The sequence below is a fragment of the Scyliorhinus canicula genome, chromosome 1 (assembly GCF_902713615.1).
Source record: "Scyliorhinus canicula chromosome 1, sScyCan1.1, whole genome shotgun sequence".
Taxonomy (NCBI): domain Eukaryota; kingdom Metazoa; phylum Chordata; class Chondrichthyes; order Carcharhiniformes; family Scyliorhinidae; genus Scyliorhinus; species Scyliorhinus canicula.
In genome coordinates, this window is record NC_052146.1 from 43,612,607 (window position 1) to 43,637,460 (window position 24,854).

General features: G+C 47.5%; 1 protein-coding gene across 2 annotated transcripts in view; it reads left to right on the forward strand.

Annotated features, from left to right (window-relative positions):
* Positions 1-24,854, forward strand: part of kntc1 (kinetochore associated 1) — a 223,963-nt gene that overhangs the window by 96,359 nt on the left and 102,750 nt on the right. For both annotated transcript variants that reach the window (XM_038790065.1, XM_038790073.1), the window contains exons 39-42: positions 7,253-7,416; positions 8,902-9,006; positions 10,912-11,040; positions 14,543-14,659. In XM_038790065.1, the coding sequence (XP_038645993.1) occupies positions 7,253-7,416; positions 8,902-9,006; positions 10,912-11,040; positions 14,543-14,659 (515 nt within the window). The remainder of the gene's footprint in view (positions 1-7,252; positions 7,417-8,901; positions 9,007-10,911; positions 11,041-14,542; positions 14,660-24,854) is intronic.

Below are 24,854 nucleotides of genomic sequence, written 5' to 3' on the forward strand. Positions count from 1 at the left end.
GTACAGATTTTCTTCTGGCAAAGCTGAGAGATGTTCCCTCGCTAGCCTTATAAACCAACTGCTTCAAGTAGAGCTGTGAGACCCGCCTTCTGCACAGAATCCCTGCAGTGCAGAAGGAGGCTATTTGGCCCATTGAGTTTGTACTGATCCTCTGAAAGAGCACTCTATCTAGGCCCACTCTCCCAACCTGTCCCCATAACACTGCGCATTGATCATGGCCAATCCACCTACCTGCACATCTTTGGACTATGAGAGGAAACCGGAACACCCAGAGGAAACCCAAGCAAACACGAGAACATGTAAACTCCACATAGACAGTCATCCAAGACTGAAATCGAACCCGGGTCCCTGTCACTGTGAGGCATGAGTGTGAACCACAGTCACAGTGCCACCGTGCTCTCCACTATCTCTTATTGCCTATGTTCAACTGCAATCAAATTAACTAAATTAAAATTAAAAGCTTCCCTACCATACAAGATCCCAGTTGCTAAGCAACGCCCAAATGCTTATGATAATTTATTTTTCACACTGTTGTCCTTTCTAAGCACAATTGAAGCACAGTTGGAACTTTTAATTTTTTTTTTTTCCAATTATGGGCCAATCCATCTACCCTGCACATCTTCGGTTTGTGCGGGTGAGACCTACACAGACACTGGGAGAATGTACAAACTCACACGAACAGTGACCTGGGATTGAACCCAGGTCCTCGGCAGCGTGAGGCAGGTTCCACCGTGCTGCCCTTCATGCGCACAGTTGGGATTTAACCACCCCCCAATTATACAAACACTTTGGTCCAGCATGAACTTAACTATAGGTTTTATCTTCCAGGTGTAAAATATTCAATTCAACATGCCTGAAACTACACCTTATTGCTAGTGTTTACCATACAAAAATAAATCCCTTAAAGCTGCCTTTGTTTTCCTAACACATGCTTAAACTAAAATGAATTATTAAAATAAAAAATGTATTTTATTACAAATGTGTATCAAAACAGGTTACAGCGAATAAACACCCCGGGAAACCTCCAATGATCAACTATACAGTCTGTGGGGCGGCATGTGGTGCAGTGGTTAGCACTGGGACTGTGGCGCTGAGGACCTGGGTTCGAATCCCGGCCCTTGGTCACTATTGGTGTGGAGTTTGCACATTCTTCCCATGTCTGCGTGGGTTTCACCCCCACAACCCAAAGATATACAGGTTAGGTGGATTGGCCTCGCTAAATTGCCCCTTAATAGTATAAAAAAATAATTGGGTACTCTAAATTTATTTTAAAAACTATACAAATGTGTACAGATCCATCCATCCACCCCCCCCCGACGAACAGCTCCTCAAACCCCACTGAAGAGCCCCATAATTCATAATTTATCTTCTCTAATTTCAGGATGTCATACAAATCAGCCAACCAAGCCGCTACTCCCGGTGGCGATGCCGACTGCCACTCCAGAAAATTCACCGCCGCGCAATCAGAGAGGCGAAGGCCAAGACAGCGGCCTTCCTCCTCTCCATGAGCTCCAGCTTCTGAGATCCCAACTTTTGCCACCAAAGGGTCCGGGTCCACTTCCTCCTCCACTCCACTATCCTGGCTAAGACCGCGAACACTCCCGCCCAGAATCTTCCCAACTCTGCTTCCCATTTCTCCTTGATCTTCACTACCCGCTTGCCTCCCTGCTCCCCCAGCTTCTTGTTTATATCCCCAATTCTTCCCTCCCTGTCCACGTCAAGGAGCAGCAGTCGCTCCAGTAGGGTGTATCCCGGCAACCTAGGGAACCCCTTCCAGACCTTTCGCGCAAAGTCCCTCACCTGCAAATACCTGAACTCACTCCCCCTCAGTAGCTTTACCCTCTCCCTACAAACTGGCGAACCCTTCCTCCAAATACAGATCCCTCATCTTGATCAGCCCCACTTCCCTCCACCTCCTGTATACACTATCTGTCCCCCCCCTGGCTCAAACTTATGATTCTCGACATCCCCTCCACCCTAAAATGCCTCCTCAATAGATTCCATATCTTGACTGTCGACTGCACCACTGGGCTCCTTGAATACCTACTATGAGCCATTGACAACGATGCCATCACCATTGCCCTCAAACTAGACCCATAACTAGATTCCTCCTCCATCCTAACCCACTCTACCCCTTCTCCTTCCCACTACTGCTGCACCGTGTCCACATTCGCCGCCCAATAATAATGAAGCAAGTTTGCCAAAACCCCCCCCCCGGCCTCTGTAGCATGGTCCTCTCCACCCGTGGCACCTTCCCGCCCATATAAAGTCGGAAATGACCGTGTCCACCTTCCGAAAAAAGGCCTTTGGTACAAAGATCAGGAGAGCTTGAAAGTTAAACAAGAACCTCAGCAGAATATTCATTTTCACCACTTGGACCCTCCCTGCCAGCGTTTAGTGCAGTTTATCCCAACTCTTAAGATCCTCTCTAGATTCCTCCATCAGCTTTGTACGTTTCATGTATGGCACCCCGTCCATTCCCTCGCTATCTAAATCCCCCAATTACCTAAACCTACCCCTCGCTATAGTAAATGGCATCCCCCCCCTAAATTAGCCCGCTGTGCCAGCTCATTCACCGGGAATACGGGCAGCACGGTAGCATTGTGGATAGCACAATCGCTTCACAGCTCCAGGATCTCAGGTTCGATTCCGGCTTGGGTCACTGTCTGTGCGGAGTCTGCACATCCTCCCCGTGTGTGCGTGGGTTTCCTCCGGGTGCTCCGGTTTCCTTCCACAGTCACAAAGATGTGCAGGTTAGGTGGATTGGCCATGATAAATTGCCCTTAGTGTTGGGTGGTGTTACTGGGTTATGGGGATAGGGTGGAGGCATGGACCATGGGTAGGGTGCTCTTTCCAAGAGCCGGTGCAGACTCAATGGGCCGAATGGCCTCCTTCTGCACTGTAAATTCTATTTTAAAAAAATACCTCGCTTTTCCCTACATTCAGCTTGTACCCCGAGAACTCTCAAAACCTGCCCAGCAGGCCCATAATCCTTCCCATACAATTCAACAGATCCGAAACATACAGCAAGAGGTCATCAGCATAGAGCAACACCCGATGCTCCCTTTGTCCCCTCGTAATCCCTCGCCACTATGCCGGCCCCCTGAGAGCCATCGCCAATGGCTCTATGGCCAGCGCTAACAGCAGCGGCGACAGCAGTCACCCCTGCCTCGTATTCCTGTGTAAGTCAAAACTTTGTGAGCTCATATTCATCCTCACCCTCGTCGCCACATACAGCAACCGTATCCATGCCACAAACCTCGGCCCAAACCTCGAACAAGTACCGCCACTCCACCCGATCAAATGCCTTGCGTGCTTGTCCTTCACGAAGCCTGTTTGATCTTCTGCCACCATCCTGGGGACACACTCCTCCATCCACCCCTCCAACAACTTAGTCAATACTTTCACATCCATGATCAATCGTGATATAGGCCTATACGACCCACATTCCACCGTGTCCTTCCCCTTTTTCGATATTAGTGTGATTACTGCCTGCGTCATCGTCTCCGGCAACTCCCCCTTCAGTGCTTCATTAAATGCCCCCAACAGATCTGGTGCCAGGTCTGTTGCAAATTCCTTATAAAATTCCGCTGGGTACCCATCCGGCCACGGGGCCTTCCCCGACTTCAAACCCCTATACTATCTCGCACCTCCTTCAGCCCCAGGGGCTCCTCCAACGCCTACCTCTTAGCTTCCTCCACCTGGGAAAATTCCAGCTTGCCCAGAAACCGCCCCATGTCCCCCTCTCCTCCCGGGTCTGCCTCATAAAGTCCATGGTAGTACTCCCAAAATGCCTCATTTATCATCCCTGGCTCTGACACCACATCCCCAGCCCGACTCCGTATCTTCAATATTTCCCTGGATGCAGCCTGCCTCCGCAGCTGGTGCACCAGCATGCGGCTCGCCTTCTCCCCATACTCATATTGCACCCCCCTTGCCCTACGCAATTGCCCGACCGTCCTCCCTGTTGTCAGCCTATTAAACTGCCCATGGAACATTTTCCTCCTTGCCAATCCCTCCACGGTGGGCAACCTTGAATATTCCCCGTCCACCTCCACTAGCTTGCTCACGAGACAGTCATGTTCCTCCCTCCTTTCCCTATCCACACGAGCCTTAAACAAAATAATTCCCCCTGGACCGCTGCCTTCAGTGCGTCGTAATAAATGGCGGCAACACCTCCCCATTCTGATTCAATTCCACCTATTCCTTAATCACCGCCTACACCTTATCACACAAACCTCCATCTGCCAACAACCCATAGTCAAATCTCCGCCCCGACCTCTACTCTTGTCCCGATCTAAACCGAATCTCCAGCCAGTGGGGCGCATGGTCCGAGATAACTATCCCCGCATACTCTGCTCCCTCACTCCAACCAAAATCCCCCGACTCATTACAAAGTAATCAATCCTCGAATACACCTTATGGACATGTGAAAAGAAGGAATACTCCCTTCCCCTGGGTTCTGAAAGCGCCATGGATCCATCACACCCATCCTCTCCATAAACTTCCCCCCAGCTCCCTTCCATTCGTACCCCACCCATCAACCTGGGGCTCAACCTATCCACCCTCGGCTCTAGGACACAGTTAAAATCTCCTCCCATGATCGACTGGTGCGTGGCCAAATCCGGGATCGCTGCCAACAACCCCCTCGTAAAACCCACATATCCCAATTTGGGGCACCCTCATTTACCAACACTTCACTCACAATCACATGTCTCCCACCCGGATCCCTCACCACCGTCGCACTCTCAAATCCCATTTTTTTTACTCATTAAAATTGCCACTCCCCTCGATTTTGAATCAAACTGAGTGGAAAAACCTGCCTGACCCACCCCTTCCGTAACCTAACCTGGTCCTTCACGCGGAGGTGCGTCTCCTGCAGAAAAAGACCATCGCCGTTTTCAAGCTCCTGAGTGTGCGAACACCCGCGTCCTTTTAACCGGCCCATTCAGGCCCTGGACGTTCCACGTTTCCAGCCTTACCGGAGGCTAATGCCTCCAATCCCCTCTACCATCCGTCATCTTCCACACTTAACTCCCGGCCCTTTAATTCCACCCTGCACCTAGCCCATCTCAGATGGCCCCTTTCACTGCCTATGACCATGTTATCTCTCACTCCCTGCCGCGTTGCAACAACCCACCTCCCTCTCCCCTGGCCACCCCTCTCGGCCGTCCCACCACTTCACTTAAGTTCACCAGCATAACCTGCTAGCGCAGCAACCCCTTCCCAAAGGCACTTACCAATTACCTCCCCCACCCCACCCCACTCCACTCGAGGAGGAATGCTCCCTGTTCACCTTACCCTCCTCCACCCAAACAAAGACCTCCTAATCTCCAGGCAGCCTTCCCCCAAAAGCAAACAAACAAATGTTAAGCATAAACAGTCCCAGAAAACAGGTGGGGGGACAGGAACATCCATCCCCACATAAACTTTCCATCTCTTACAATCCCAACAGTAAACAGCAAACCCCCTCCCCCCCCACCAAAAAAACATGAACATTCCCCAATTCCTACTTCCACTTCAAACATGCTCCCAACCATTACACAGTGCCAGCACCCCGGTTCCCAAGTATTGTTCGCTCAGTTCTCCCCCAGTTTATGCTCCTTAATGAGGTCTCGAAATATTACTCCCGGCCTCCGAACGTCACCCAGAGTTTCGCTGGGTAGAGCACCCCAAACCTGATCTCCCGCCGGTACAGTACCGCCTTGGCCTTGTTGAATCTTGCCCGTCGCTTTGCCAACTCGGCTCCAATGTCCTGATAAATTCGGACCCTATTCCCCATCCAGTCGCTGATACGCTTCTCCCTGCCCCACTGCCAAAGTCTTCTCTTTCTCTTCAAATTTGTGGAGCTGCACGATCACCTCCCGCGGTGGCTCCCCAGTTCTAGGTTTCTGCCTCGGGGACCTATGTGCTCAGTCCATTTCAGGCGCCTTACCTCGCACCCGTTCTGCCACCAGCCCCACCAACAACTTCGATACGTACCTAGTGGCACTCGCACCTTCCACTCCTTCAGGCAGGCTCCCTATTCACAGGTTCTGCCTTCTCGAGGTATTTTCCTGCTCTTCAACCTTTGCCATCAACGTCTTACAAAGGTCTCCTAGGAGCCCCACCTCCGCCTCCAGAGTCACCACACGATCGCTGTGGGCCGAGATCACTCCTTCAATCTCCCGAATCTGTGACCCCTGCACCTCCAAACACTTCTCCACCCGTTCCAAACAACTCTTCAGGGGTGCCACCGCTTCGTCAATGGCCTTTGCGCGATCTTTCCGCATTTGTTCCCTCTGCTGCTCGAATTCAGCTTTAATAAAGGCCATCAAGTCAAGTTGAAGCCTTCCAGCTTGCATCAGCCCTTCCCCCACCTGTATGCTTAAAGTGGCTTTTGTTGTTGCTGCAACAGCAGAAGCTTGTTCCAACATTTCAGCCAAATCTCTCACTGTTTTCTGCCGGATTTGGTAACCAGCAGACATGCCACTCCCGGGGGAAATTACTCCTCCAGCATTCACCTACGTATTTTCATCAAAATTCCCAGTATTGATAATTGCCCTTAATGTCCAAAAAGGTTAGGAGGAGTTACAGGGGTAGGGTGGAAGTTAGGGCGTAAGTGGGTTGGTGCAGACCCGATGGGCTGAATGGCCTCCTTCTGCACTCTGTTCTATGTTAAAAAGAGCTCTTTTTTGTGACTTTGAGCAGGAACTGCCCTGTATGTGACCACTCACTCCATGGCCCACACCGGAAGTGAAGTTATAATGAATTAGAACATGGAAGGGTACAATGATTATTAGATTCAAGACAACTCCCATTATGGAAATTATTGAAAACTATTTGTGAATGTAGCACTGCATAGATAGAGAAGACCGTAAACTGATCAACAGTATAGTTGAGTGCCTTTTCCTCCCAGTCTGTCTTAGATGGGAAAACTGAAGCCCGTTTTTGAAGCATTTTGTTTTATGGGTCATCACCGTATGCAGCATTTAAAAAAAAAAAAACCAAGTACAGGGCAGCACGCTGGCGCAGTGGTTAGCACTGCTGCCTCACAATGCCGAGGTCCCAGGTTCGATCACACTGTGGGTCATTGTCCGTGTGGAGTTTGAACATCCTCCCTGTGTTTGCATGGGTTGCGCCCCTGCAACCCAAAAATGTGCGGAGTAGGTGGATTGGCCACTCTGAATTGCCCCTTAATTGGAAAAAATGAATTGGGTACTCTAAGACAAGTACTTTTGCTGAAATTATAAACCTTTGATTTTATATACAGGTGAAAATCATTTGAAGCCAGTTTCTACACCCATAACCATCTTGCTGCAGAACTTGCAAGAGTATTCCCAATTGCAACTAGCTTTGCAGCTAACCATTAACTCTTTTGGAAACTGTCATCAACATTTTGTGTCAAACAACATGAATTTCGACTTGACCAAAAAGGTAGGTGCAAACTGTTAGCTTTTGAATGCCAGTATTTCTGGTAATCAATTTTGCTTGTTACTTTCTAAGTTAGCTATAATTTTATCTCCACAAATGTTTATTTCAGGAAATCCCTGCCCATCAATTGCATGGAATATGCTGGTTCGTACTATTTTTCACAATGTACATGAAAATAAAATTACTTTAATCAAATCCATCATCTAGGGACTGGTTTAGCACAGTGGGCTAAACAGCTGGCTTGTAATGCACAACAAGGCCAGCAGTGCGGGTTCAATTCCCGTATCGGCCTCCCTGACCAGGCGCAAGAATGTGGCGACTAGGGGCTTTTCACATTAACTTCATTGAAGCCTACTTGTGACAATAAGCTATTAGTATTATCATCATCATCATTATCTTTCTACCGCAAGGAAAGAAATCAGAATCCAGATTTTTGGTCAGGCTGATTGTTTTGCTCACCAGTCAGAGAATCAATGGGAACACCTGTCAGTTCTGTGGGGCGGCCCGCTGCAATGAAGCTTCCTTTGGGCACTAAAGTGGCAACCTTCCAGGCCTGCCCTGTGAATGAGGTCCCCAGCGATGGAAATCCCAGCCATAGAGAACTGCTGACCAATCAGAGGTCGTCATTTGCCCATTGCTGCCAGCAGAAGCAGTGGCAGCAGTGGACCCACCAGAATCATCATGGGACCCCCAAACCATAGATGAATATGAATGATGGAGGGTGGGTAGGACACAATTAGCAGTGCCCGTCTTTCTGATGGCAGGTCCCTCAGTCTGGCTCAGTGTCTGACTAAGAAGGATGCCACCAGGAGGCCATTGGATTTGCTGGGTGGCCTTCGGAGGGTGTGAAAAAGCCATGTGGCCTCAACTTGATCCTTGAGCCACCACTAAATTTTGGGGCGGTCACAGGGATAATTCTTATCAAGTGGCTCATTAATAAGCCTAATTGACATCCGGTAGCCAGGAATCCCACCCTCCGACTTAATCGTGGGAGGTTTTGCCGCTGGTGGGAGACGGACATGATGCCTCTCCCTCCATTAAGTGGGTCAGGTCGCCATGCTTCCTTTAGTGACAGGCTGTAATAAATCCAATGCGAGATTGCTGGCCGCCTGTTAACTTTATCATTAGATTCACCTGTAATCTAATTTGTCTGAATGGATTATTGCCTACTTGCGTTCTTGCTACTGAAATCACCACAGAGTAAGAAGTAAACTGACCCCATGTGCTTGTGCACAATGTTTGCATGAAAGCATGTTGCGTGTCCTATAAGAATATATAAAGGCTCATTTTCCTAATTTGAATACCTAGGACTGCAAAACTTTTAACATGATTCGTTAAACAGTACTTGGAGCTGTTTCTTTTGAAAAGTGGAATATTTCTCATGAGGCTTCACACCAGCCTCTGAAATAATGGAATAAAATTTGTTTGGTTGTATTTAGAATATAAAGCAAAAGCACATTTATAAGTCTTGCTTTTCCATATTTGTAGCTTTTTGTGGGTCAAGACTTGAAGGAAATCAAAGAATTTGTCATCAACATTGGAAACATGGCTTTTTCAATCATTAAAAAGAACTCTCCGGCGTTGTTGCACAAGGTAAAGATGAACATTTCTCCTCCCTCTTTCCCCCCCACCACCCCCCACCACCCCCCACCACCCCCCACCACCCCCCACCCCCCCCCACCCCTTCCCTCCTTTTCTATTTGTACATCTCGTGCATTTAATAATGAGTGCTGACAAGCTATTTGATTTCCTCGCCACTCCTCACTGTCTATGCACTTCCAGATGGAATTAGTGAATAACGATCAGATGCTGGAAGCCTGACTTCCTCCCCTTTGATCTCACCTCATTCAGAGCCAGTGAGGCCAACTGTAGAACTGCTGTTTCCAGTTTGGCTGAAGAAAGTCAACTTAGCACAAATTGGTGTTTGAACCCAAGACTCCCTGTCCGCGTGGCTCAAATAGTTATTATCTTATAATGAGCTGACTCCCAATACGTTATTCGTCATGACGTGGTATCCTGGAAAAGTGGCCATTTTTCTCAAGTTAGGTCCTTGTCAGCAGATTGCCACAAAGCAGGTGAAACCAATCCTGATGATGATTTTCACCTAACTGCCAAATGCTTAGTTTCCAACCTGCCATTCACCAGGCCTGAGGGTTGTAAATCTGATTGCAGTGACTTAAAACAGTTAAGGCAGTACAAGTCAGGAATGGAATTTGGGACTTGTCAGGCGTCACTCATGTGATGCTTTTATCAATGAGCCACTTGTACATTATGAACTGCATTCTCCTTTCGGGAAAGTTAAGTGCTCCCGCTGGAGTAAAATCGCTCCTGGTCTCCGCTGGCGCTAGGAGTGGTGCCTAGGAACGATTCCTCCTCTTTCCATGCACATTTTTGCACGGAATTACAGTCACGGGAATAACTGGTTGCTCCCCCATCACAACCCCCAAACATGCACGCATGTGGGTGACCTGACCCCACAGACACGACCCAACCCCATCCTATCAGCTAAGTGCTTTCTGCTGTTAAAAAGAGGAAGTCAAAGCACTTAGCTGCTTTTGATTGTCAATCTTGGCAAGAGTATTTATAAACATATATTGTTAGCATCAAAGCAGGGTAATGGAGGTTCATTCAAGCGTGAAGGGAAAGATCAATAAACAATTCACCAAGCAGCAGTCTCCTGGATTGCTAAAACTTTCAATTATTAGCTAATACAATGTATTGCTGTCTGAAAATTTACATTTCAAAGGCTGTCGGGGGATTTTGAGCCCTATGAAGTGCACTGGCTTTTGAGGTAGCCTCTGACACTTGAGACAGCCGCTGCTTTAAACACTTGTCTGAGGCAGCAGTTGTAAGGAAAGGATGAGTGAAAATGCAGTGATTTTTCACTCTACTGTGGGAGGGGTTGGGCCCTCCGATGGAGCTTTTGGGGGGGGGGGTGGGGGGGGGACCCAAGTTATGCGCACCCCCCCCCCACCGTGGAGTCCGCCACATTAGAGCCAGCTTGTAAATACCTGCACCAATTCACCACGTGAATCCTGTCTGAAAGGCCGAGAGCATCACGGGCCTGGAGAATTGGCCTTCCAGTCCGTGAAGTAGGTGGGGCTCGCTGCTACTGCTGGTGGGAGACCAGAAAATTGGAACAGCACCAATCCTATTTTTATGCCAATGCTTGATTCTCCGCCAAATCGGGAAATCAGCTGCGGACGGCAGAGAATCCAGTCCTTTATATCGTATAGTGACTGACAGAATATAGAGGCATCATCAACTTTGGGAACAATGATCACTTCACCTGGAAAATAATCTGTTTTATTAAGTTGAAATTTCCAGTTAAATAAAAGTTATTAGTATCATTATCATTTGTATTCATTCACTGGTGTGCTCCATTGACCCCTTCTGTTTCAAGTATATCTGTAAGATTGCATATTACTCAGTACACAAACTATTTTCTTCAGATGTAAGCCAATATTTCAACATTAAAACCATTTTTCTTTTATTCAGCTGTTTAATTGTCGTGTGGTTGACACTGACTTAGCTCTGGCTTACTGCACATTGTTACCAAAGCAAGTTGTGTTTGAGAAGCTTTGGAATGTCATCGGTGATGCATGGCAAAACTATAACAAAATTCTGGTATGTGTGACACCTTATCAAAATTCTTAAATCATAGCTTTGTATTGATATATAAGTATTTGTCATAGGGGCCAAAATTTTATTTTTCAAGGACTCTTAAAAGACTGTCTAGCTTAATTTTGTCAAGGGCTAAATTTTGGTTTTCAGGGTTCCTTGAATATTAGTTCAAGATACTCTGTTCCTTGGTATTTTCTGTAAATTGGGATTTTAAATAGAATTCTCAATTTACCACAATAAAGATTAGCTTAATCTCACATTCCAACTATTTGAAACAATGCAACTGAATTCAGACCGGCATAAGAGTACGATGTAAGTAAGAGAGGAAATGAATGCGAGGTGAGGGTATGGGGCAAGGTAAACTCATCCTCCAGAGAGCCGGCGCAGGGATGGGTGTCTGATTGGCCTTTGCCTGTGCTGTAACATTTCTGTGATTGTATAATGCATGTAATTGCAAAATGTAATAACACATTTTCCTTAACTTCCAAACCTTGGTTTCCTTCCTCCTATCTTTGCTGCACCTCCAATCATAGATTCTGTCTGAGGAGAAACAGCAAGACCAGGAAGGAGGGAATCTGTGGTTGGAGGAGCAACCCCTCATGGATTCTGTCTCTCCCACATTCTCTGCTCTTCTGATCAAACTCTGCGTCACGCACAGGGGCAACCATTGTTGGATTATTCACCCCTGTCTTTAATTTTTTGTAGGCTTCTAGGGCAAATGAGCCCATCGCCCCATGTATTTTGAACCCTGATTTTATCATCCTTTTAATTTAACAGAGAGAAATTGCAATGTCTTGATCAAAAACACCTGTTTTGTAGATAGAAACATCTGTATCCCATTCAGTCACACTAAAGAGTAAATGAGCTTCTTAAAATAATAACCTTTTAAAAAAATTCAGCATTGCATGTTAACCCATCTGTTTTAGAGCGTTAATTAATTTTGTGTGGTATTTCATTTGGTTGATTGGGTTTTGTAAGAATGGGGTTGTGTTACTCAGTAGTATTTATTAGTAGTACAGGGATACTAATGTGTCAGGCATTCTCAGTCAGGAAACACCAGAAAAGGGGGCTTAGGCCTGGAAAACCTGGATTGGGCATCTTGCGAGTGTGAGTAATGTTTTTTGGGTGGAGAAGAAGTTCTGGAATATTAGGGTTTATCCTAGAATCACATGGACATGGTTCCAAGAAACGGGGAACATTGGGCGTAAATATTTCTGCGTGTGGGAGCACTTGGGTCTTCCTGGGATCTGGAATAGAATCATAGAATGTTTTCAGCACAGAAGGAGGCCATTTGGCCTGTCATGGCTGTCCGCTGAAGGAGGCAATTCACCTAATGCCACGTCATTCCATTTCCCTATAGCCCTGCAATATTTTTCTTTTTAGATAATCATCCAATTCTATTTTGAAAGCCTCAATTGATCCTGCTTCCTCCACACTTTCATGCAGTACATTCCAGATCCTAAAAACTTGCTGCATGAAAATGTTTTTCTCTTGTTGCCGTTGCTTCTTTTGCCAATCATCTTTGTCACCTCCTCAAAAAAACTTGATCAAGTTAGTGAGGCACGACCTCAACTTCACAAAACCTGCTGCCTATTGCTAATGAGTCCATTTGTTTCCAAATGTCCCTGAGAATTTTCTCCAATAATTTGCGTACTACCGACGTGAGGCTCAGCAGCCTGTAGTTTCCAGGATTACCCCTGCTACCTTTCTTAAACAACGGTACCACATTAGCTATTCTCCAGTCCTCTGGGATCTCGCCTGTAGCCATCTGGGATACAAAGCCGTCAGTCAAGGCCCCAGCAATTTCCTCCTTGCTTCCCTCAGTGTTCTGGGGTATATCCCATCCGGCCCAGGAGACTTATCTACCTTTAATATCTTTTAAAAGACCCAATACCACCTCCTTTTCGATGTTAACATGATCCAGACTGTCCACACTCCCTACCCAAGAATCATCTTCCACAAAGTCCCTTTCTTTGAAGAACATTGATGCAAAGTACTCATTACCTCGCCCATTTCCTCTGGCTCAACACAGAGCTTCCCCCCCCCACTGTCCTTAAGTGGTCCAGTCCTTTCCCTGGCCACCCTCTTGCTCTTTACGTATGAATAAAAAGCTTTGGGATTAATTTTAATCCTACTTGCCAAGGCCTTTTCATGACCCCTCCTAATCCTCCTAATTTCCCGCTTAGGTACCATCCTACTTTCTTTATACTCCTCAAAGATTTCGACTGCCCCCACCTTTCTAGACCGTACAAAAGTCTCCTTTTTCGTTTTGACGAGGTTCGCAATATCCCTCGTTATCCAAGGCTCCCTAAATTTCCCACACTTATCCTTCGTTCTCTCAGGAACGTGACTTTCCTGAATCCTAAGTCTTTCAACAGTCGCTTGAAAGACTCCCACATGTCCGATATTGATTTACCATCCAACAGCCGCACCCAATCCAAATTCTTCAATTCCTGTCTAATGTCACCATAATTTGTCTTTCCCCAGTTTAGCACCTTAAGGCGAAGGCTACCCAAATCCCTATCTAAAAGTATCCCAAAACTTATGGAATTGTGGTCACTACTCCCAAAATGTTCCCCCACTGAAACCTCAACCGCCTGTCCAGGCTCATTCCCCAATACCAGACCCAGTACTGCCCCTTCCCGAGTTGGAATATCGACATATTGCATCAAGAAGCCTTCCTGGATACACCTTACAAACTCTGCCCCATCCAAACCCCTAGCACTAAGTGAATGTAGGGGAAGTTAAAATTCCGTACCCACAACAACCCTGTTACGTCTGCACCTATCCAAAATCTCTCTACCTATCAGCTCCTTTATCTTTCTCTGGCAGTTATGTGTGTGGGGGGAGGGGGGGGGGGGGACTGTATTAAACCCCCAACATTGTGATTGCCCCCTTCTTGTTCCTGAGCTCTAATCAGATTGTTTCATTGTATGAGCCCTCAAAGATGTCCTCCCGCAGTGTGGCTATAATATTCTCCTTAACCAATAATGCTACTCTCCTTTTATATCCCCCTTTATGTCTCCTGAAGCATCTATATCCTCCAATATTCAGCTGCCAATCCTGCCCTTCCTTTAACCAAGTTTCTGTCTTAGCCACCACATCATAATTCCAAGAATTAATCAGTGCTCTAAGTTCTTCTGCCTTACCCTCTATACTTCTGGCGTTGAAACAAATACACTTCAAACAACTGCGTTTGAGCAGACAGGGAGATGTTGTTCTCTTATTATTGTTCTCTGTTTCCCCTCCAGTTAATACACCTTTTAAGCTAGTGCTCTGGTTCCAACCCCCCCCCCCCCCCCGCCGTACTAGTATAAATCCTCCCAAGTGACTCCAGCAAACCTCCCAGCCAGGATATTGGTGCCCTTCCAGTTTAGATGCAATCCGTCCTCCTTGTCGGTGGTACAATGATTTTGATTTGCAATTATTACAGAAGAGCAGTATTTTGGTTAACTGTTGAAATATTCTGTTTTTCTTTTCATCTGTTGAAGTCATGTTTTTTCAGGCAGTTGCTATTGTTGGTGCTCAACTGGCTGATCTGCTTCAGGAAGAGCAACAGAAAGAGAAGTTCAGTTCACTGATTATTGACACGGAGTGGTGTCTGAAGCTCAGTAAACTTGGAGTAAGTAACTTCAGTAAAATGTTTTTAAACATCAGAACTGAGGAAATTTTAAATCAAATTGTTATAACCTGCCTGCTTACCACTGGCTGGGGACTAATGGCAATCCCACAATCCTTGAAGTATGAGCTTCCCCAATGAGGGGGGAGGGAAGAAATCATAGCTGATTTCCTGCATAAATAAAGCTGGCCAGTTTGGAACCAGCTTGAGAGGAGTGAGCAGCAAGGGAGTTACTGCTGCTGTTTCTTCGTGACCCTCACAAAACAAATAGTGCGGGCTCCAAACATTTTTAAAAAATGCCTATTAAAACCTGTCCCCTTGACCACGTTTTTGGCCAGGGGCTGTGTCCAAATATGTCATTGTGGCAGGATAATGGCCTTGTGAAGCAACCTTGTATCATCTTAATCCATTTAAAGATGCTTTAAAAATGCAAATTGTTGTATTGTTTTATGTGGTCATTTGTGATCATGGAATTATTCATAGTGGAGATTTCAAAAGAACAGTCTCCCTTTTGTTCAAACCTCAACTCCGTACCATATGGTCTGTGGTCTCCAACAGACCACAGTCGGTAAGAATGAACACCAACACCTCCTCCACAATAGTCCTCAATACCGGTGCCCCGCAAGGCTGCGTACTTAGCCCCCTACTCTACTCCCTGTACACACACGACTGCGTGGCAAAACTTGGTTCCAACTCCATCTACAAGTTTGTTGACGATACAACCTTAGTGGGCCGGATCTCGAATAACGCGAGTCCGAATACAGGAGGGAGATAGAGAACCTAGTGGAGTGGTGTAACGACAACAATCTCTCCCTCAATGCCAGCAAAACTAAAGAGCTGGTCATCGACTTCAGGAAGCAAAGTACTGTACGCACCCCTGTCAGCATCAACGGAGCCGAGGTGGAGATGGTGAGCAGTTTCAAATTCCTAGGGGTGCACATCACCAAAAATCTATCCTGGTCCACTCACGTCGACGCTATCACCAAGAAAGCACAACAGCGCCTATACTTCCTCAGGAAACTAAGGAAATTCGGCATGTCCACATTAACCCTTACCAACTTTTACAGATGCACTATAGAAAGCATCCTATCGGGCTGCATCACAGCCTGGTATGGCAACTGCTCAGCCCAGGACTGCAAGGAACTTCAGAGCGTCGTGAATACCGCCCAGTCCATCACACGAACCTGCCTCCCATCCATTGATTCCATCTACACCTCCCGCTGCCGGGGGAAAGCGGGCAGCATAATCAAGGATCCCTCCCACCCGGCTTACTCACTTTTCCAACTTCTTCCATCGGGCAGGAGATTCAGAAGTCTGAGAACACGCACGAACAGACTCAAAAACAGCTTCTTCCCCACTGTCACCAGACTCCTAAATGACCCTCTTATTGACTGACCTCATTAACACTACACCTTGTATGCTTCAACCGATGCCAATGCTTATGTAGTTACATTGTATATCTTGTGTTGCCCTATTATGTGTTCTCATGTATTTTCTTGAATTGTTTAATTCCCTTTTCTTCCATGTACTGAATGATCTGTTGAGCTGCTTGCAGAAAAATACTTTTCACTGTACCTCGGTACACGTGACAATAAACAAATCCAATCCAATCCAATATTACTTAGTAAGAAGTCTTACAACACCAGGTTAAATTTCCAACATGTTTGTTTCAAACATGAAACAAACATGTTGGACTTTAACCTGGTGTTGTAAGTCTTCTTACTGTGCTCACCCCAGTAAAACGCCGGCATCTCCACATCATATTATTTAGTTCTACACCTCATGTCCGGTGCAACCTGGAAGTGTTATGTTGAATTGTTTCAATGGGCTGAATTTTACCAATCCTCTGGAGAAGGAAAGGGAGCCATCTGTTTTCCTGCTGTGACAGGATATTTTCATGGCAGGAATGAAAGCAACTTAACCGCTTGCTGACCAGAGCGGGTGGCCAACTAAACCTATTAATTGGCCAATGATCAACCACATCCTGCCCTGCCGGATTTTACTGGCATTGAGATGGGCCCCTGCCGCATGGGTAGGGAGGCCACCACATAGACTGTGGCAAACTCCCAGTAGGGCCCAAAGGGGGCCTTCCTTCATGGCTGCTGGGTGGCTGACTGAGGGGAGATCTATAATTTGATAACATTCCAGCCATTGTCTTCGTGATTTGTGTTGGTGTGACAGAATATTTCAATTCACTAAGTTGCTGACAGGTTAGTATATGAAGTAGCCTTGCTGTACATTGTGGGTGAGATTTAACAGGAAAAAAACCCTTAAAGAGTTCCATTGTGGGCACTTTTTAGCAGGGTGTGTCCTGGCGCCTGCAGCGCAGAAAACGACCCAGCTATTAAACAGGAAAGCCCTGCCGAGACCGCATTTCCTTCACTGACGAGCTCAGCTTCAGGAATGGATCAGGGCACCACGATCTCCCAAACCCCCCACTGCGGCCTCTGGATGCCCCCACAACCCCAACTTATCCATGAGGGGGTCCTCTAGCTCACCCCACCTAATATGGGCAAGGAACTCAAGACGAGCAATGTTAAAAAGACAAGCTTAAAGGCTTTGTGCCTTAATGCGTGCGGCATTTGCAATAAAGTGGATGAACGAATTGCACAGATAGATGTAAACGGCAACGATATTATTGGGATTATGGAGACATGGCTGCAGGGTTACCAGAGATGTCAACTGATTGTCCCAGTGTATTCAGTATTTAGGAAGGGCAGGCAAAAAGGAAACGGTCGTGGAGTGGTATTACTGGTTAAAGAGGAAATTAACACAATAGTAAGAAAGGATATTAGCTCTGATAATGTGAAGTCTGTAACGGTATAGTTGAGAAATGCCAAAGGGCAAAAATCACTAGTGGGCATCATATATAGACTCCCAAACTGCAGTGTGATGTTGGGAATGGCATTAAACAGGGAATTAGAGATGCATGTAATAAGGGAACGTCATGTGATAAGGGATAAGGCTGTGGGGGGGTTTGAGGGCAGCACAGTAGCATAGTGGTTAGCACTGTGGCTTCACAGCGCCAGAGTCCCAGGTTCGATTCCCTGCTGGGCCACTGTCTGTGCGCAGTCTGCACGTTCTCCCCGTGTCTGCGTGGGTTTCCTCCGGGTGCTCCGGTTTTCTCCCACAGTCCAAAGATGCGCAGGTTAGATGGATTGGCCATGATAAATTGCCCTTACTATCCAAAAACATTACGAGGGGTTATTGGGTTATCGGGATAGGGTGGAAGTGAGGGCTTAAGTGGGTCGGTGCAGACTCGATGGGCTGATTGGCCTCCTTCTGCACTGTATGTTCTATGTCTGTGATCATGGTGATTTTAATCCACACATTGGGCAAATCAAATTAGCCGCAGTAACGTAGAGGAGGAATTCTTGGAGTGTATACGGAATGATTTCCTTGACCAATACGTGGAGGAACCAACCCGAGAGCAGGCCATCTTAGACAAGGTACTGTGCAATGAGAAGTGAATCATTACCAATCTGGCTGTGCGAGGCCCTTTGGGGTTGAGGACCATAACATGATAGAATTTTTTTCTCAAGATGGAGAGTGAAGTAGTTGATTCAGGGTGCTGAATCTTAAAGGAAACTGAAGATATGAGGGACGAGTTGGCCTTGATAGATTGGGGAGAGTTACTTAAAGGGTGGAAGAGGATAGGCAATGGCAAACATTCAAGGAATGCATGGGGGAACTGCAGCAACTGTTTATTTCTGTCTGGCACAATAGCAAAATGGGTAAGAGGGCTAATCCATGGCTTACAAAAGAAATTAGAAATAGTGTCCAATCCAAGGAAGAAGCATACAGATTGGCCAAGAAAAATAATAGGTCTGAGGATTGGGAGCAGTTTAGAATTTGTCGTAGTCAATATTTTCCCCGCTTCTGGACTGTGATAGAAAAATTCAAACATGATTCATTAGGTAAGCAAAACTAAGCTTTATTTACGGACTACAACTGCTAGCAGTATGGCTGAGACTTGAAGTCGGAAGGCAGTCAAGTACAAACTGCTGGTTCCCTTCCAAGTCTGCAATATCACAAAAGAATAAGACGATTTTTATACATTATAGGATCAAGATAACATGAATACAGCTTGGTCAGGAATTTGATCAAAAGTAAAACATAAGTAATAATCATTAAAATGGCGTCACCTTGCTGACCTTTGGAGGACTCGGGGTCTCATATCATTATCTTGTCTTTTGGTGCATGTGTTCAGAAATGGAGCAAACTTGTTTACGTACCAACAGAGACAGGTTTTTAGCTTATCGTATGTATTTAGACTGCTTTGGTCTTATGACGAACGAGCTTTATCCGAGTTTAGAGTCAGCCAGTTCTCGGGTCAGGTTGACCGTGGCTGCTTGTATTTGTGCCTTAGGTTATGCGAAGTCAGTTTAAATTTAATTGTCCCAAGGACTTGACTAGTTTTCCCATCATGCCATTATTTGCTTCGCACAATACCACACATTTAGCAAAAAATGACCAAGGAATTGATTAAGAAGGAAAAAATACAGTACAAAAGTAAGGTTGCAGAAACACAAAGACTGACACTAAGGGCGCAATTCTCCCAATGGGAGACTGAGTGCCGACGTCGGAGTGAAACCTGGAGTGTTTCACTCCGGCGTCGGAGGCTGCTCCTCGCACCCTATCTCGGAGTGGCAGTTCGTGAATCCCGAACGCCCGGCCTTGACGTTTGCGTCAAAGCGGCGTGCCGGGAATGACGCGGCCGGCAGCGCCGAAGTGACGTCAGCCGCGCATGCGCAGGCTGGCCGGCTCCAACCCGTGCATGCGCGGTTGCCGTCTTCCCCTCCGCTGCCCCGCAAGACATGGCGGCTTGACCTTGCGGGGCGGTGGAGGGAAAAGAGTGCGTTGTTTACAGATGCTGGCCTGACGATCGCTGGGCACCGATCGCGGGCCAGACATCTGCTGAGCACGCCCGTGGTGCTCGATCCTCCCTCCGCCCCCCACAGGCCCCACACTCACCTGTCGCGCTCTGTTCACGTCGGCAGCGACCAGGTGTGGTTGGCGCCGGTGTGAACCGATCGGGTTCGGCAGGCCGCTCGGCCCATCCGGGCCGGAGAATCGCCGGTCGCCGTGAAAGACGGCGAGCGGTGTTTCTCCGAGCGGCCTGTCGAAAAACGCGGACACGCCATTTTTGGGGGGGGTGGGAGAATCGCGGGGGGTGCCAGGGCGGCATGTCGTGATTCGCCCGGCCCTCCCGCGATTCTCCCACCCAGCGTGGGGAGCGCAGAATCACGCCCTAAGAGTTTCTATAAGTATGTGAAGAGTTAAAAATTGGTGAAGATGAATGTAGGCCCCCTACAGACCGAAACAGGGGAATGCATAATAAGGGACAAAAAATGTCTGAGCAATTGATTACACACTTTGGTTCTGTCTTCACTAAAGAGGACACAAATCATATGCTAGAAATGTTGGAGAATGCAAGATTTAGTGAGAGGGAAGAATTGAGGGAGATCAATATTAGTAGAGGAATGGTGCTGGGAAAATTGATGGGATTGAAGGCTGATGAATCCCCAGGGTCTGATAACCTACATCCCAGAGTACTTAAGGGAATGGCTCTGGAAATAGTGGATGCATTGGTGGTCATCTTCCAGGATTCTATAGACTCTGGAGCAGACCCTGCAGATTGGAGGGTAGCTAATATCACTCCAATATTCAAAAAGGGAGGTAGAGAGAAAACCGGGAATTATAGACAGTAAGCTGAACGTCGGTAGTGGGGAAAATTCTCGACATTTCTTAACCCAAAGAGTGATTCGCCCGGCCCTCCCGCGATTCTCCCACCCGGCGTGGGGAGCGCAGAATCGCGCCCTAAGAGTTTCTACAGGATGTAGTTGAGGTTAAGACATTGAATACATCCAAGAGGTGGTTAGATATGACACTTGAGGTGAATGGGATCCAGGGTTATGGGGAGAAAGCAGGATTTGGCTATTGAGTGGACGATCAGCCATGATCGTGATGAATGGTGGAGCAGGCTCAAATGACCGAATGGATGGGATCCAGGGTTATGGGGAGAAAGCAGGATTTGGCTATTGAGTGGACGATCAGCCATGATCGTGATGAATGGTGGAGCAGGCTCAAATGACCGAATGGATGGGATCCAGGGTTATGGGGAGAAAGCAGGATTTGGCTATTGAGTGGAAGATCAACCATGATCGTGATGAATGGCGGAGCAGGCTCAAATGACCGAATGGCCTTCTCTTGCTCCTATCTTTTACGTTTGCGGAAACCAGTGCTAAATGGCACCACAGTGGGCCTCCGAGGTGCGGATGCTCGATCCCACGCATTGGGAGACTCCTGCGCGAACGTATTTAAATGTGGGGAACTGCACACTTAAATATGCAAATATGAATCTTGAGGGTGAGGTGCAGATCACGAGATCTCATGAGAGGCCACTCATGAGATTTACCCGCCTCGTTGCGCCATCCAGTCGGGTGCGAAGAGGCTGTTCAATCGTGGCCTATAGTTTGATGTGGTTAGCGTTATGCAAATGAAAGATAAAAATCAAAGCCTCCCCTCCTCCAACTGTAGATTTGACCCCTCCTTCCTCATGCACATGCTGCCCTTTGACAGTATCTTCGAAAGACATGATGACAGACAATAAAAAGTTGATCTTCCAAAGAGGCTGGAATACAAAGTATTGCTTCAGTTGTACAGTCTTGCAACAAAGGGTCATAGAATCGTCGAATCCTTACCGTGCAGAAGGACACATTTGGCCCATTAGGTTTGTACTGACCCTCTGAAAGACTACTCTACCCAAGCTCGCCCTGCTGCCCTATCCCAATAATCCCTCAACCTAACCTAATTGCATCTATTTTGGACACTAAGGGGCAATTTAGCATCGCCAATCCATCTAACCTGCACATCTTTGGACTGGGATGAAATCTGATCACCTTTAGGAAAACTCACATAGACACAGGGAGAATGCGCAAACTCCACACAGACTAGTGTGGCACAGTAGTTAGCACTGCTGCCTCACAGCGCCAGAGGCTCGGGTTCAATTCGGCCTTGGATGACCGTCGGCATGTCCACATTAACTCTTACCAACCTTTATAGATGTACTATGGAAAGCATCCTATCTGGCTGCATCACAGCCTGGTATGGCAACTGCTTGGCACAAGACCACAAGAAACTTCAGAGAGTCGTGAACACCTCCCAGTCCATCACACAAACCTGCCTCCCATCCATTGAGTCCATCTCCACCGCCCCCTGCCTCGGGAAAGCGGGCAGCATAATCAAAGACCCCACCCACCCGGCTTACTCACTCTTCCAACTTCTTCCGTCGGACGAGAGATACAGAAGTCTGAGAACACGCATGAACAGATTCAAAAACAGCTTCCTTCCTGCTGTTACCAGACGCCTAAACAACCCTCTTATGAACTGACCTGATTAACACTCCACCCCTGTGTGCTTCACCCAATGCCGGTGTGTAGTTACATTGTGTACCTTGTGTTGCCCTATTATGTATTTTCTTTTATTTTATTTTCATGTACTTAATGATCTGTAGAGCTGCTCTCAGAAAAATACTTTTCACTATACATCGGTACACGTGACATTAAACAAAATCCAAAGTCTGTCACACATTCTCCCTGTTTCTGTGTGGGTTTCCTATGGGTGGTCCGGTTTCCGCCCACAGTCCAACGATGTGCATGTTCGGTGGATTGGCAATGCCATGCTGTCCTAAATTCACTAAATGGTCCTGGGATGGGGGCGTTATTCTGACAGATAATTAAGTGGACTCTGGAGTTTAGAAGAACGAGAGGCGAACGCCTTTAAACATACAAAATTAGTACAGGGCTAGACAGGGTAAATGCAGGAAGGTTGATTCTCCTGATTGGTGATCTGGAACTAGGGGACAGAGTCTCAGAATAAGGACCAGATCATTTAGGACTGAAATGAGGAGGAATATCTTTCCTCTGGAAGAGTCTTTGTAATTCTCTGCCCCAGAGAGCTGTGGAGGCCCAGTTTTTGAGAATGTTCAAGACTGAGATTGATAGATTTCTACCTACATATTAAAAACATCAAGGAATGTCCGGTGGCGGCTATGGAGGAGTAAGTCTCATGTTTGGTGGCTCCCGCTCTGGTCGGACTTTTGGACCTTTTTCCCCCGTTTTTCTACCGGACTTGAATTGTAAAATGGATGTTAGTGGCAATTGTTTACTGAATTCCCACTTTGGTGCACGGAGAGAAGGACGAGAAGTGTTTGTAAGGGCAGAAACAAAGATGGAGAAGGCTTGGGCTGTAGCTGCAACAGAAGACAGCATGGCGGAGGTTCGGACCACTGGCTTGTTGACCCAGCAGTCTATGGTGCAGCTGATGCAAGTCATTCAGGAAGGCTTTGCTACGCAGAAACGGGAATGCTTGGACCCGATAAAAGAGTCGATTGAGCGTTCAGAGCATAGATTGGACGCCCAGGATCGGGCGATCCAGAAGGTGGAGAAGGCGCTGGCTGAGCAGGAGGAATATCAGACTGCAGTGGAGCTGGAGGTGGGAATGCTCAGGGACCAGCAGAAGAAACTCATGGAGAAGGTGGAGGACCTAGAAAACGGGTCCCGTCGGCAGAACCTATGAATCGTCGGGCTCCCAGAGGTGTCCGAAGGAACAAACGCTGGAGCATACATCGCAGACATGTTTGTGAAGCTGCTGGGGGATGGGGAATTCTCCCGACCTTTGGAGATGGACAGGGCTCACAGAGCACTCGCGAGGAAGCCGCGAATGGGAGACTCCCGAGGGCAACGGTGATGAGATGCCACAGGTTCTCGGATAAGGAGCGCATTCTATAATTGGCCAAGCAGACACGGAGCTGTAAATGGGACAATAGCATCCTGTGGGTTTACCAGGACCTGAGTGTAGAGGTGTCCAGGGGGAGAGCAGGCTTCAACCAGATCAGGTCTGTTATGCCTGCACTGGAGGGTGGATGTGGGACTTTGGCAGATGAAGCGTGTGCGAGCAGCTGAGGAAATGTATTCAGAGCTACCTGCAGGCCAATGACATGGGGGAAATTTCAGCAGCGGTGGTGTGGGAAGCACAGAAGGCGGTGGTCAGGGGGAAGCTGATCTCAATCCGGGCCCATAGGGAGAAGGTGGACAGAGCGGAGTGATCTCAATGGATGCAGAAAAGGCTTTTGATCGGGTAGAATGGGACCATCTGTGGGAGATAATGGGATGGTTCATATTCAGGCAGGGCTTTATTGACTGGGTCAGGTTACTGTATCAGGCTTCTGTGGCAAGTGTAAGCACGATTATGACATCGGACTATTTTAGACTGCACCGAGGGACGAGACAGGGATGCCCTCTCTCCCCACTGTTGTTTGCGCTAGCTATAGAACCGTTGGCACTTGCTCTGAGAACCTCGAGGGGCTGGTCCGGAGGGGTTTGGGGAGCACAGGGTGTGCTCTATGCGGTGACTTGCTTCTGTATGTCTCGGACCTAATAGAGGGGATGGAAGAAATTATGAGGAATCTTGGGGAATTTGGCGGATTTTCGGGGTATAAGCTTAATCTGGGAAAGAGTGAGATGTTTGTGGTCCAGGTGAGGGGACAGGAGAGGCGACTGGGAGGGCTGCCGTTTAGGTTAGTAGAGGGAAGCTTTAGGTACTTGGGTCCATGGGAATGGGACCAGCTGCATAAATTGAATCTGGCCCGGCTAGTGGACCAAATGAAGGACGATTTTCGGAGATGGGACGCGCTTCTGTTGTCCCTGGTTGGGAGGGTGCAAACGGTGAAGATGACGGTCCTCCCGAGATTCCTGTTTGTATTTCAGTGTCTCCCCATCTTTTTTCCGCATTCCTTTTTTAAGCGAGTCAACAGAGTGATCACGGGCGTTGGGGGGGGGGGTTCCCCGTTATGGCAGAGAACGGGGATTCCCCGTTATGGCAGAGAACGGGGATTGAGAGGATGGGGGATATGTTCATCGAGGGGAGCTTTCAGAGTGTGAGGGCGATGGAGGAAAAGTTTGGGTTGGCGAGGGGAAACAAATTCGGGTATCTGCATCTGCGGGACTTCCTTCGTAAACAGATGTCAACCTTCCCGCTCCTACTGCTAAGGGGGATTCATGAAGGGTATTTTCCAGAGGGTGGGTAGGAGAAGGGAGTGTCTCGGACATTTATAAGGAGCTTATGGGGTCGGAGGAGACACTGACCGAGGAGCTGAAGCGCAAGTGGGAGGAGAAGCTGGGAGGTGAGATTGAGG